Source organism: Zootoca vivipara, chromosome 1 (genome assembly GCF_963506605.1).
Source record: "Zootoca vivipara chromosome 1, rZooViv1.1, whole genome shotgun sequence".
NCBI lineage: Eukaryota > Metazoa > Chordata > Lepidosauria > Squamata > Lacertidae > Zootoca > Zootoca vivipara.
The window spans coordinates 22,630,315-22,644,711 of NC_083276.1; the positions used below are offsets into that span (position 1 = coordinate 22,630,315).

A 14,397-nucleotide genomic window follows, 5' to 3' on the forward strand; every position below is an offset into this window, starting at 1 on the left:
CACATAAGAAACCATCATTGCTTAAAATCCTAACCCATTCATTCCAATCCATTTGGAAACCAAGGTTTTAATGGCAAATAAAGTGTTTAAAACTACAATGTAGAGGAATTCACTTAAACAATGCTTCAAGCAGCAAAAGCTTTTTCTTTCTGCCCAAGGCATTAATTTCTCATGCTTTTCTTGTATTCCAAAAGGAAGGTTCCAATCATTTCTCTTGCCCCAGGAGAAACAAACAAAAGGTAAAAAGTTACAGATAGAGGCCCTCTGGGGTGCCTTCTTGTTTCTTGTAAAGAACATTCTCTTTTGATTTTTTGAAGTCTTCATTTGTTACTTTCATTCTCCGTTCCCGCAGAGCCATCAAGCCAGCTTCTGTGCAAATAGCCTGCCAGAGATGGAAGCCTCTGGTTAGAAAATTATGAATCTCGCTTTTATTCAATGCAGTGAAAAAAGAATTTTCAGTAAGCAATACTTGCAATATTGTCCAGCTAGGGCAGCAGTCCTATGCATACTTACTTAGGAGTAAGCAGCACAGCACTGGTTCAGACTTACTTTTAAATAAACCTGCACAAGATTGGGGCATACGTCTGTTAAGGGTGGTTCATAGTTTAACTAAACAAAAAGGCAATTGGACTGTAAAACACAGTAATCATTACATACTGCTTGGTTCTTTCCCTCTCCATACTCTGCTCTCACAGAAGCAGAGCCCAGCGAATCTTTTCAGCATTTGAATGAAATGCCAAAATTGAAGTTTTTATAATGAAGTGTCATTAGGTTTAAGCAAGAAAATGGAGATCTTGTGAGTCAGTCATGGTGCACCTACCAGTGAAAGACAAGGAAGCAAAACAGGCCAGAGCCTGTTTTCAACTCTGCAACTCATCTCTTATCAAGGCATATGAGCAAGTGTCTCTGTAGTTCCCTGTCTGAGAATCATGCTCAACTGCAGAGGTCCTCTTAGTTTTGCTGCATTCAGGGTTAGTCCCCTTCCTATCAATTCCCCCAACCCATGCCAATGCTGGCAATATTTCAGCTCTTGTTAAAGCATGCCTCTTGAAACACACTCAAACCTTTTCTGGTGGTTAATGTTAGGAATTAATTAATGGGGCCCTTTTGATTATCAGTTGCATTTATCGTATTGTGATTTTAAAGTTCTATCATTTTAACTTGAACACTTGAGATGGATAACGATGAAAGCAAGGCCTTAGCTGCTCCCTCCTTCCCTGCAAAAGGCATTCTCCAAGTGTCACTGATTCCTACAAACTTCTAGCAAAATATTTGGCAAAACATTCAAGCATTTCTTACCCTTGTTCCATGAGTTTCGGCCCCTCATACCAAAGACAGGTAAAGGACCCCTGACCATTAGATCCAGTCATGACCGACTCTGGGGTTGCGCGCTCATCTCGCATTATTGGCCGAGGGAGCCGGCGTATAGCTTCCAGGTCATGTGGCCAGCATGACAAAGCCGCTTCTGGCAAACCAGAGCAGCACATGGAAACACTGTTTACCTTCCCGCTGTAGCGGTTCCTATTTATCTACTTGCATTTTGACGTGCTTTCGAACTGCTAGGTTGGCAGGAGCTGGGACCAAGCAACGGGAGCTCACCCCGTCACAGGGATTCGAACCGCCGACCTTCTGATCAGCAAGCCCTAGGCTCAGTGGTTTAACCACAGCGCCTACCAAAGACAGGCCCACTTCCATATATCAATGACTTTCTACCTCAGGAGGAGGCAAAATAGCTGACCAACATGGGAAATACTTCCATGACACGAACATTTGTTATCAGGCAAAACGGAAGATGCCATTTCATATTTTAAAAAAACCCAACCCTTTCAAAATCAAGAGTGATCAGGTAACAGTTCCTCTAAAATCTGATAAAATAATGATGCTTGTGAGAAGAGATGAAACATATGAGGAAAGGAGGCTGAGATGATTCACTGTTAAGAGGAGAAACTTTAATTGGTTATCAAGCATCTTACCTTAATATCTGCACCAGAAAGATCGTCTTTAGCCATAATCAGCTCATCCAGTGTGACATCATCTGCCAAAGTCATTCTGCTGGTATGAATCTGGAAGATACGCTTCTTTGTTTTCTCGTCGGGCAGAGGGAATTCAATCTTCCTATCGATACGTCCTGGGGATTGAAAAACAACAACCAGGCATAGATTTTTACTGAGATGGAAGTATTTCCTTGGGAAGTGGCTTCACACTGCGACTAAACAGTTTTCTTCTTTAAAAAACAGTTTAACCTGGACATGATAGCATGCCATTTGAAAAGCAAATAAGCATAAACCATTTTTGGCACTTTCTACTCCACAGCTAATATGTTCCCCCTGACTAATGGTGATAAGCATCCCCGAGAGGTTAAATTTCATAGACTACACATTTCTTTTACATTTATATCCTGCCTTTCTTCCATGGAACTTAATGTAGAGGATTTCCAGACCATCTCCCATCTAGGTACTGACCACACCCTGATTTGCTTAGCTCCAACAAGTTGGTTGTATTATTTGTCTTCAGACCATACCCTGGGATCTAGCATGCAGAACTGTAACTGCTCACATCCCTAATTTTTCACGCCTCCCTCTCCCCGGGTTCTATATCTAGATAATGAGCCACTAAGGGAGAGGAACTTGCCCAATTTTTGCTTGGATAAAACTGTCATGTCCAGTAATAACATCAATAAAGAGTAAGCTACATAAGGAAGCACTTAGCTTATTGAGAAACTGCAACACAGTCAGTAGTCAAATGCAAAAAACAAGTGGAAATAATTTGCAACACAATGATCACCTGGCCTGATTAAAGCTGGATCCAGTGTTTCTATTCTGTTAGTGGCCATGATCACCTTTACATCTCCACGCGAGTCAAACCCATCTAATTGGTTCAGCAGCTCCAGCATTGTTCGTTGGATTTCCCTTTCGCCCCCCGAATTTGAATCGTATCTTTGGAGGAGAGAGAATAACATCAAAGTAAGTTGCATGCAGCAGTCTCCACAGAATACCACATTTCCCTTTATCTCTAAATAAAATCACTGAGCAATCACAGGCAAATAAGTTATGGCACAAGCAATGGCTACACAGAGATCTCCCCCAAACTCTTTTTTTTTTAATTTCTAAACTCGGCGGATGAGATACCGCATTCTGCTGGATGGGTAAGAGGCGGGACTCAAAGCTGATCTACAAATGGCATTGCTTTGCTTGAACTTACTTGCTTGCTTGGCATCACATAACTGCAAGTTTTTTCTGCCCCTTCTCGTTCCCCCTGCCCTCAGCTGAAATAGCACAAAAAGCCTTCAAGATGGGGAACAGGTGCTTTTACAATACCATCAGATTTCACATGCATAATTTGTCCTGTTTAACACAACTGCATTTCAGCAACTTCTATCTGGTCTTCCTTTGAAATGTTAAGTGACTGCTTTAGCCTCCAGTAGTTATTACAATAGGCCTTACAAATTATACAAATGGCATAGTCCGAGAGTGCTCTGGCACCTATATTACATCAGAAGTTAGCTTACATGTGCTCTACCAATGGGTGCAGGGGTCCAGAACGGAACCCTCACACAAAACAAGGATTGGCTGTGTAGCAAAAACACCTGTGAGCAAAAGGAAAGTAACCTTTGGGGAGGGCAGAATGCAACACAGCTCCTGTATCCCACCAACTCCTGTCATTGATTGACTGGAAAGAAAGGAAAAAATGAAACCAATTCACAGAATTGCACATTAAAGCGACAACAATGTCCTACCTTTTGGTACCTATAGCATCGATTTCATCGATGAAGACGATTGACGGGGCATGCTCCTCAGCCACTCGAAACAGTTCTCGAACAAGCTTTGGACCATCTCCAAGGTACTTCTGTATAAGTTCAGAACCAACCACTCTCAAGAAGGTGGCAGAGGTTTGGTTTGCCACTGCTTTAGCTAGTAATGTTTTACCTGTTTGATTTCCAAAACACAGTGAATTTAGAGCTTGCAGACACAGTGACTACTCTGCATTACACTGCTATGCATGCATGCAGTTTGGAACTATCCACAAGGTACCCATATTGTCTATGAGAGATTAACTTCCGAGGTTAGGCAATCTTACAATTCCAGCTACAGCCTTGGAAGTACTTCAAAAAGGTTCCTACAACTTGAACTAATGCTTCCTGGGGGACAAGTAGACAAGTAGCACTGCAGCAGCAAAGGCACTGTGCCTTGTGGAGCCAATCTAGCCTCCAAAGAAGATAGCATTTTCAGCAGCACCTCATGGGTAAATATTAGCTTATCATACCCCACATTTCAGGACCACACTGTTATAAAGAACAATGTCAGGGATAGTAGCAAGACCCTATTGCTCCAGCCCCCGGGCTATGAGCTGTGTATCAATCATGAGGTGCAGCCTGGAGTGTCAACATTTGGAGACATATAGAACCAGAATGACAGAAGAGCAGTACCTGTGCCAGGTGGTCCATACAGAATGACTCCTTTGGGTGGCTTGATACCCATTTCTTCATAATATTCAGGATGGGTCAAAGGGAGCTCCACAGACTCCTATAGAAGAAGCAACAACATATCTATCTGTATATTAGCTCTTCCTAGCTGGAAAAAAAAATCACACTGGGCAGTGAATTAATGATCAAAATTAGAATTTTCAAAAGTGAATGTTAACACTGAGTATTTTAAAGCAACAAATGCCAGCAACTCCAATGTTTCCGACAGACCCCAGTGTGATGCAGGAGCTGAAGTGTCAAGCTGAGAAACAAGAGCCCCGAGAAACAGAGATTTGAAGCATCACTCAGTTTAGATAGTCCCGGGCAATTCTCTGAAAGCCTAATTTCTCTTATAGGATTAAAGTGCACAATTTCTTTGCTAGGTGCTGTAATACATACCTACATGAATGCTTTTCAGCATCATCTGGGTCTCAAAGTGGCTTACAATGATAGAAACATGAAATACTACAATATACAAAAACTTAAAACGTAAATTAAATTTCAAACATTTAAAATCTCAAAAATTAAAACACCAGAGAAGCTTTCATGAGGCAAAGGCCTCCTGAAATAGGGTGGTTTTAACCAGGCACCTGAAAGGCACAACTTCTCCCTGGCATGAGCTGTGCATCTGGTCCATGGAGGATCTGCTCTACATTCAGAGAATACTTGGGACTTAAGGCAGTCCTTGAGGTTTCTTGGGCCTCAGCTATTCAGGTCTTTGCACAAGAACTGTGAACCTTGTCCAGTAGCAAAGAGCAAGCCAGTGCAGGTCTTTTAACACTGGTGTCAACGTTAACAGGTAAAAGTTTACAGTATTATTTATTTTAGGATTTATGAACTGCTCTACATTCAGAGAATACTCATGTGTACAGGAACAGAATATAAAACATAGAATCTTAGAGTTGGAAGAGACCACAAGGGCCATCCAGTCCAACCCCCTGCCAAGCAGGACACAGCATCAAAGCATTCTTGACATATGCCTGTCAAGCCTCTGCTTAAAAACCTCCAATAGTACAGATCATATAAAGTAATACCTCCGCGAACGTCTGCCTTGCCTAGCGTCCATTCCGGTGAATGTCCGCGGCAAACGCGGAAGTACTGGAACGGGCTACTTCTGGGTTTGCTGCTCATGTATGCGCATAAGTGCTAAATCGTGCTTCGTGCATTGGCACAAACAGCTCTGTGCACATGCGCAGAGATGCAACACTTTGCCCTGTGTCCTTTTTGGCTAGTGGCCGGGGTTCTGGAATGGATCCCGGCCGCAAAACAAGGTATGACTGTAAACAGTTTTTTTAAAAAATGAACAAGAATTAAAAACTGCAGAAATAAAATAGAGTCGTTTTGAAAGGCTTGGGACATGAAAAGATGATTTTTCAACAAACACTGAAAAACAGTACAGGAGGTTGCTTCATTTCTAAAGGAAGAGAATTGTAGTGGACTGGAGCCTAAGCACTACAATCACACGCTCAAGCCGCAGGGACATGTGGCACCATCAAGACAGACCATTACCTGACCGCTAAGCAAAATACAATTGAAGTTCCAGCAATAGATGCTGAGTAACAGAATCAAGTAAATACCGGCATGGCTTTTTTTTAATTACTTTTTTAAAAATTGTGACGTAATCAAACATTCTGGCAGCTCCTTTCATCAGTGCTGAAAGCATAAATACCTTAATTTCTTGAATCTGGTTATCTAAGCCTCCAATATCTGCATATGTCTCTTGAGGGGCTTTCTCCACCTTCATCACTGTCACTAAAGGATCTGTGTCATCCATGAGGACTCCTATCACAGCGTGGACCTAATCAAAACAGGCAGCAGCACCAATAAATAACACAGCATGCAAGTTACTTGGGTCTGGGTTGGAGAGAAACGGCACGTTTTTCTGAGTGTTTGTCTCATCACTAGCAATGAGGCAAAGCATAAATGTCATTGACATAGGTCTGGTGGGCCAGCTCGCTTTGCCAAAATCACCACCAGAAAAGGAGGCCCAGGACCACCCCAAATCAGCAGCGACTTCTACTGCTTCTGCCTGCTCCAAAGTACAGTGCTATCTGGCAGATCTCCTCTACACCACAGCCCAAGTTTGTTTGTTTATTTATTTATAATGAACTTATTGGTCGCTTGTCACCCAAAGGGTGCATAAATACATTGTACCATAGAAAAAGAAGAGGGGAATCAAATAAAACAAATGCCATATGGGGGGGGGGGGAGAAACACCAGCCGCCAGTTACAGTAACAGAATACATAAGCAGCACACAAGCAATAAAGTTCTCTGACTCACTCGGAAGAGTCAACAGCAAACAAAAGTAACACAAGCTACTGAGTCAAGGTTTTGGTTGCTGCACATTGGGCCCTAAACATGTCTACAAATACAAATGCATGCAAGAATAGTGTGATATAAGCTACGCACAGGTACAACCCGCAACGGTGGCCAACTCCCAAGAGACTGTGATCTACACACAGAGTTAAAAACTGGGAGTGATCTACCCCCTTTTGGGGGGTTCAGGTCAAAGCTGTTGAGGTTTTTTAAAGGAAGGGAAGCCCTGTTTTGGGGGGTTTAGGTCAAACTTGTTGAGCTTCTTTTAGGAGGGAGGGAGGCCCATTTTTGTTTAGGGCTTCAGGTCATAGTTGTTCAGCTTTTTTTAGGGAGGAGGAAAATTTTGGGTGAGCTTTTTTTGGGGTGCCAGTGATCTAGCAGTGATCTACTACAGACATCCAGTGATCTACCGGTAGATCACGATCTACCTGTTGGACGTGCCTGAACTATAGCATTCCAGCAGTAACTTCAATGAAAATGTCAACTGAATTTCAGACGCTGCTGCCAAATTGCTGCAGCACTATTGGTCAACAGGGCAGGTTTGCTACACAATCAAAAGCACACATTCAATTAAGCATGGCTCAGGCTACGTCATTACACCATGCTGCAACACCAGCGACAAAAATGGAAAGAAACTGGTTTTGTCTGCCACTTTGCATTACTCCATTGGCTGGGCTGAGAACTAGCTCAACTGGGTTCCTTCTCTCTCTGAACTGTTTCTATTCCATTTTAAATATTGGTGCCCAAGTTTGTTTTCTTCTTTCCCCCTCAACCTTTTTTCCTTTTGTCCCATGTATTTTAGATTGAAAACTGGCATGCAAGGATTGTCTTACCTGCTCCTGGCAGCTCTGGGAGATTTTTGAGCTTCAGAGTGGGGCACAATTTTTTTAAGATAAATATATATTAATAAATGTTATGCACTTTCAGAGGCAGGCTACTCATCTTTAAATATGACAATAATTACCTTATGATTAAGCAGAACGGAACACCCTGGCTCCAGCAAATCCTTGTCTACAAAGGAGAGAATGCTGACATAGTGCTCTGATCCCACTGATGTAGACACGATAGCATGATTATCATCAATAATCTCCTCCAGTGTCCCTACAGACATTGGGGTCCCTCTTAGATCATCCACCTTTGATCTCTCTTCCTGCAAACAAAAATAAGATGTAAGATGTAAAGTCTCAAGCCATTTTAAATGGTTTTGTTTGTAAACCTCATAAATAGAAGAGCAAGCTAAAAATGTGATGCATTGGGTTTTCTTTTCTTTTCTTTCTTTCTTTCTAATCTTTATTTGCCAGACCAATAGCTACTGGGGTATAATAAACCTGCAATGTAGTTTCTTTAACGCACTACCTGAGAACACCTATAGGGCTTATTCTCTTATGGTTCAAAAAGAAAAATGATTATTCTGCTTCATAGCATAGCTTGAGCCAATAGGACGAGGGAAAACTGTGGCCCTCCAAACGTAGCTGGACTACATTAGATTTTCAAAGTGCAGAAATAACCCACGTCCATTTTGTTCTCTATAAAATAAGCACAGTTTCAGAAACTTGGCAAGGTCATTCACGATTCTGAACAATTTATTGTGGAACGAGATTTCCTCAGGCAACGGCTGTTTCACTAAATGAATAGAAGAGGCAGAAGGTGGAAAGTATACAAACAAATGGCTTGAGATACAGACTGGAGCAAGTTAATAACTGAAGATGGGTTAGCAGAGAGAATCATTTGCCTCTCAACATATACCTCTTGCTTTTCTTCCAAAGGTTTCATCTGTTCCTGGTTCCTGATGAATTCTTCCTCCATCAAAAGGTAATCTTTTATTCTTTCCAGCTTCAACAGTTTGAGTCTGCACTGGGTATGAGGGGTTACTATAAAGAAAAAGGCAAAGAATAAAAATATTCAAATACTGTGAGTGAAGCTCTGGGGAGAACACTGGTATCTTCATTCTTTGGGATTGCCAACTAAATGAGATTTTTAAACTCTTACCATTTGCCTGGGTTTCCTGCTTTCTACCCCTAGCTACTACTTTCCTTTGAATGCAGGGGAAGCTATCTTATTCTGAACTGCAGTGAGAAGGAAGTACCAAATGTAAGCATGTCGAGACTCTTGTGTGGAGAGGTTATATGCCAGCAAGGTGTGGCAGAGTCCACCGATAGAAGAGCTTTTTATAATAATAATAACAATACTAATGATAATAATAATAATAACTTTTTTTGAGGGATAAATGCGTTCATTATTTACTTTACTTACTTACGTCAGTATATTGCCCAACATCTTAATGTTCCCACACAAATCTCATAAGAGATTTTAAAAACAAATAATCACAATAAAATTAGAAGAAATAAAACCAGGGGCAGCAAACCATATAAAACAGTATTAAAAAGCACTAAGAGCACAACTCTAACTATGTCTAACTCGGAAGTCCTACTGAATTTAGGACTGCAGCCTAAAAGATTTAATTTTCAAAGCAAAAGGATTATAACACAGGGTGTCAGGCAAGCCTCTCTGGAGAGGGAATTCCACAACCAGTGCAGTACCACTGAAAATGCCCTCAGAGAAAGGTCTCTGAAAATGACCTCAGAGTCAAGGTTAAAGTTTGTTTTAATGTTGCTAAAATCTGCTCTGTGCTTCCAGTATTTGCACACTAATCAGATTATAAAATAAATTCTAAAAGTTGAAAATGACTAGACACCTACAGGCTCAAAGTTCTGGATTTCATGACACAGAAGTAAGCAGATGTTACAAATATAAATGGTTGCCTCATGCAAAGTCAAACCGTTGAGCCACCTAGCTTTCACTCGGCTTGACAATAGCTCTCTGAAGTTTCAAACAGAGGCCTCTTCCAGCCTTGCTATCTGAGCTTTATAAGCAGAGGTGCCCAGGCTTGAGCTGGGGCTCTTTTATATGCAACACATACTGTGTGATGGTCCCTTCCTGAAATATGCACAAACCAGCTGCACTTACCCAGTGGAAGTTTGCTGGCAGCATCTGGTCCCTTTGTCTTCTTCTTCTTTTTCCCCACTCGAGTTGGAACTGGAGGCTCATACTTCTTCTTCTTATCCTTTTTTATTTCAACAATCAGGTAGAAAGAGTCAGAATGGTGAAAGAACTGACCCCAATGAAACCTGTGCAAGAGTTAGCACTGCAGTATGAAGAAATATGATTGCTGACCAGGGATGGAAACCCGTGGACCTTCAGATATTTTTGAACTACCAGTACTGCTTTCAAAATCTTTGACCACTAGTCATGCTAGATAGGGCTGATGAGAGTTGGAGTGCTACATGTTTCCCTTGGCCTAGACCAGTACAAGGAGAAACACTGAAGCAACTCCAACCCGCAAAAATCTGGGAAGCAAGTTATTAATACATAGCTCTCTGATCAATAAACTACCGCCACAGGTTCCTGTGTCCTAAGTGACCTCCAGAGGTCCACTATAGACAATTCCAAGTCCAGCAAACAGGCTGATATGATACCTCTTCCTCCATGCTGCTGTGATTCTTGGCAACTGGAGCTAATATTTCACATCTTACTATGTATGGCCTTAGAAATCAAGGTCCAGGTGGCTGGAGAAACATGGTGTGCCTCCAAAACAAATCAGCGCATACAATGCTCACTATTTGTCCAAGAGGACTGTTACTCAGTTGGCTCCAAACAACAGAAAGCACAAAATGAGATGTTTTAGTTATGTGGTTAGTAAGATTATTTAAATGCTGCTATGGAAAGGACAGAGGAAGTTTATGTCGGTGAAAAAGTGTGTTTAAAAGTTTCTGATTACAAACTCTTGATAATCACTGTAGTACTAACGAATTCTAGATTATTAAATTCAGTATTTTCCTGTGTGTCAATGTAACACAGTGGTGACTGTTAATGTTTTATGATTAAGGCATTATCTATATGCAGCAAATAAAAGCCATCTGCATCGCAAAAAAAAATGGGGAGACTGTAGTACCAATTCAATTACACAATGACACACCTGAGGAAATGCTGCCCAACCAGCACAGAACAGATTTTCTAAACAAAATTGTATTGGTGCATTTCTCAAGGAATTACAGCTGATATAAACATTTTTACATTTTCTTACTTTGTCATCCTTCTTGCCACCTCCAGGACCATGTCCACCACTCTGACTTTGACCCTAATAATGGGAACAAACAGAAGATCAAGTGGCATACTAAAAGTCAGTCTACTTCACATGCTTGAAATATACCTCTCCCGCCCCCCCTACACACATCTCACTCACACAGAACCGCATTTACGCAAGTCACTGCATCATAAACAAATAAATTGCCTTTCCCTCGACCAGTGGCACAGGAGGCATCTTCTCCTTGCCTCCGCCACCCTGGCACCAGTTCTGCTGGGCGCCATTCTCAACCCATGCCCTCCATGGCCAGCTGCTGCAGCTGCACACACTAGCTCCCCTCAGGCAGGCAGGCCAGGCAGTGGCTGGAGCAATTTCCAGGGCAGGTCTGTCTCTCTCCTCTCTGCGCGCTCTCCCTATTAAAATGGGGGGTGCTCCCCACATCACATAATTTCATTTATGCATGCAGGGGCCTGGAACATAACCCACACCTAAGTGTGTGGGAGGGAGAACATGTACTAAACATATTGATATTCAAATATTTACACCATGTACCAAGTCCCATTCTTTTTAATAGTATGTGCTTCCAAGTAAGGTTGTAATCCTATCCGCACATTTGAGGGAGTAAGTCTCAATGAATTCAGCACAAATGACTTTTGAGATATTTAGGATCATACTGCATGCATGTTTAGGACTGCAGCTTAAGATGTGCAAAACAGATGTAAACCTCTAGCATCTTAATGAAATTGGAAGTACAGATTACAATCTGCAACACTGGAAAATAATATAACTTTCAGTTTCAACAAAAGTTCTTCACAGTGAAGTGCTTTTAAGCAGTAGTTTAAAACCAAACTGACAAAAAATTCTCAGTTGTGTTTGGAGAGCTAACCATACTAGCATAGTGATGTGCAGTCCAATCCTAGGAATGTTTATTTGGAAGCTTTATAATTTTCTGTGGAGTTGCTTTCAGGTAAGCATGTATACAACTGCACTAAGGGCCAAAAGCAGGATGTCCTCAATTCAAATCACTCCACTACCATAACTAAGTAAATGGGCTTTCGCTGCAACTACGGCAGCTTACGATAAAAGCAATGCGACTGCCCTGCCTGCACAACCAACCTTCCAATGAGAAGCAACCATGTGGGCTTTTACAAGTTAAAAACTAGTGCTGTGTTTTTTTGTTTTTTTGTTTGTTTTTAGATCTGCCAAGTGGTGAAAGAGTTTTACCCTTTGACTCAACAGTCTCTTGGAATCACAGCTTTACTGGGGCTAAACAGGACAAAAATCCCAGTAAAACAATTCACACGCAGAGACCTACATGCGTGAGGCACGAATACAGCATAGGGCATGTGAGATAACACAAACAAAAACAATTGTTATTATTTCATTGGTGGAGCCCTCCCAACTGACTGGGTTGACCCAGCCACTCTGGGGCACAAAAGTCTGTGTTGTAGAGATAGATGGGCAGGTGTTTGTGCGTGTGTTTTCCACACCAGAGACTGGCATTGGCAGATGCGACGAGTTGCCACACAGGTCTCACTTTAGGCCCCAGGCACCCACAAACTCGGCCCTCTAGATGTTTTGGGACTACAACTCCCATCATCCCTAGCTAACAGGACCAGTGGTCAGGGATAATGGGAATTGTTGTCCCAAAACATCTGGTGGGCCGAGTTTGGGGGTGCCTGCTTTAGGCGTCACCACAACCCGACGAGCGCCAACGCCCCCACAACCTAACTCTTGACAGCGAGCTGCCAGAGCGGGCCCTCGAGGCCTTTAGCCCCGCTCTTCCTCGCTCTCTGGATACCCGCCCCCCGTCTCCATGGCACGCCATCCACCCCGCCTCGGGTAGGGAACGGGCGATGACACCGCATTAAATCTGCGAAGCCCACGCAGAGAGACGGAAGCGGCAGGATCCTGGTCCACCTCTCCCTCCTCCTCCTCCGCGCCACCTCTCGGTTTCTCCAGGGGAGGCCCAGCTGCGGCGCTCGCAGACCGAAAAAACCCGGACTCACCGGCCTCCCACCCGACTCACCATTCTGCTCACTCACAGCCGGCCGCCGGAAACTGAGCGGACCCTTGAAGCGGCGGAAACGGAAGCGGGCTCGCTACGGGCCGCCGCGAGGACCAAACAGCAAGAGCGAAGCCGATGGGAGGGGGCGGAGCCAAGGATTCGCAGGAGCCTATCAAAAAGAAGTCTCCGGGAAAAGGACGCCCGCTTGTTTCTATGGGAACGGGAGAAAGGGCGCCGCCGTAGATGTTTTTGATTCCCTGGGGGTGGAGGACGGGTTGTGTGTGTTGCAGTGTGCCCCCCCAAAAGAGCGTTTATTTAGAAAAGAAAAGAAAAATGCTTTACATTATTTGATCTTGGAAGGGAGAGTTATAGGTACTAGCCGTGTTGGTCTGCCGTAGTCGAAACAAAATTTAGAAAATCCTTCCAGTAGCACCTTAGAGACCAACCAAGTTTGTCATTGGTATGAGCTTTCGTGTGCATGCACACTTCTTCAGATACATGCACAGAAAGCTCATACCAATGACAAACTTAGTTGGTCTCTAAGGTGCTACTGGAAGGAATTTTTAAATTTTGTTTGGAAGGGACAAAACTTTTTGGAAGAGAGGGGTTGCAATAGAAAAGCTCTTGGCGTTGATTTGGGAAGAGAAAGGGAATTAACATTTTGATGAATAAAGGATCGACGCATGCTGATTTACGTGCAAAAGCTCTATTGTTTCGGTTTTTTAAAAAAGGATTTATTTTAAGTGCATGTTCATATTAAACGTCCTGCTGATGATCTGAAGAAAAATATGTGTGCGTTGCTGCCAGCACAGTTGAAGGCGATATGATTGGAACATGCAATAGTTTGAGTCGCTTTCTATGGCCTTGGAGCGAAGTGATCTCTGGTGGGTCCGCTCCTGCATTGGTACCCACTGCCCACCACAGGGTGGCTGTGGAGAAAACACCCACACACCGTTTTAATTACATAAAATGCTTCATGTCTCAGAGCAACACTATATTAGGGGGAACTGTTGATAATTAAAGTGGTGAATAATTTGCAGATATTATTTGCAGATATACCAGTAGGTTTACAATTCTGTTAGGCAGAGCTTTGAGGTTAAGGATAGGAAAGGCAGAGGGAACTCTATGTTTTCCTCCTTTCCCTGAGCGTGACCCATACACCCACCCCCAATCCAGGGGGTTGAAGAAATCCCTAGAACAGCAGGTATGCAAGGTGCATGGGGAGAGGAAAGATGGAGAGCAGTTGCACAACCGGAAATATTTGCGCTGATGAAATATTTGCCTTAGTGCTATGTTGGATACCACCCAGTATCGTTGTATAGTTTAGTCACCAGGGGGCTCTAAAATTAGTTATACTGTACTTCCGGTGTCGGATCTTGCCGGAGAGAAATAATTTGTCAAGCTTCCTGAAATGTGTGTCCTTTAGCCTTCTCTGACACTGAGGTTGATTGATACATTATAATATTTAATTCCTATTAGTTTTCTCTATTGCCTAGTTTTATTAGCTGCTACTTAATTAAACTATT

General features: G+C 42.8%; 1 protein-coding gene across 1 annotated transcript; it reads right to left on the minus strand.

Moving 5' to 3' along the window:
* Positions 1 to 47: 47 nt before the first annotated feature.
* PSMC1 (proteasome 26S subunit, ATPase 1) lies at positions 48 to 12,968 on the minus strand. The gene is made up of 11 exons (XM_035101899.2): positions 12,893 to 12,968; positions 10,864 to 10,917; positions 9,747 to 9,843; positions 8,526 to 8,650; positions 7,744 to 7,929; positions 6,132 to 6,260; positions 4,427 to 4,523; positions 3,737 to 3,926; positions 2,785 to 2,936; positions 1,974 to 2,128; positions 48 to 382 (listed from the first exon to the last, which is right to left on the minus strand). Exons 1-11 carry the CDS (start codon positions 12,893 to 12,895, stop codon positions 248 to 250), a joined length of 1,323 nt encoding a protein of 440 aa, XP_034957790.1. The 5' UTR covers positions 12,896 to 12,968; the 3' UTR covers positions 48 to 247.
* Positions 12,969 to 14,397: the final 1,429 nt, after the last annotated feature.

Coding starts and splice junctions, on each gene's coding strand:
- PSMC1 (XM_035101899.2), bottom strand. Junction 2,937..3,736: donor GATGCTATAGGTACCAAAAG/GTAGGACATTGT, acceptor TCTCCTCCAAAG/ATACGATTCAAATTCGGGGG. Junction 2,129..2,784: donor TCCAGCTTTAATCAGGCCAG/GTGATCATTGTG, acceptor TTCAATCCCCAG/GACGTATCGATAGGAAGATT.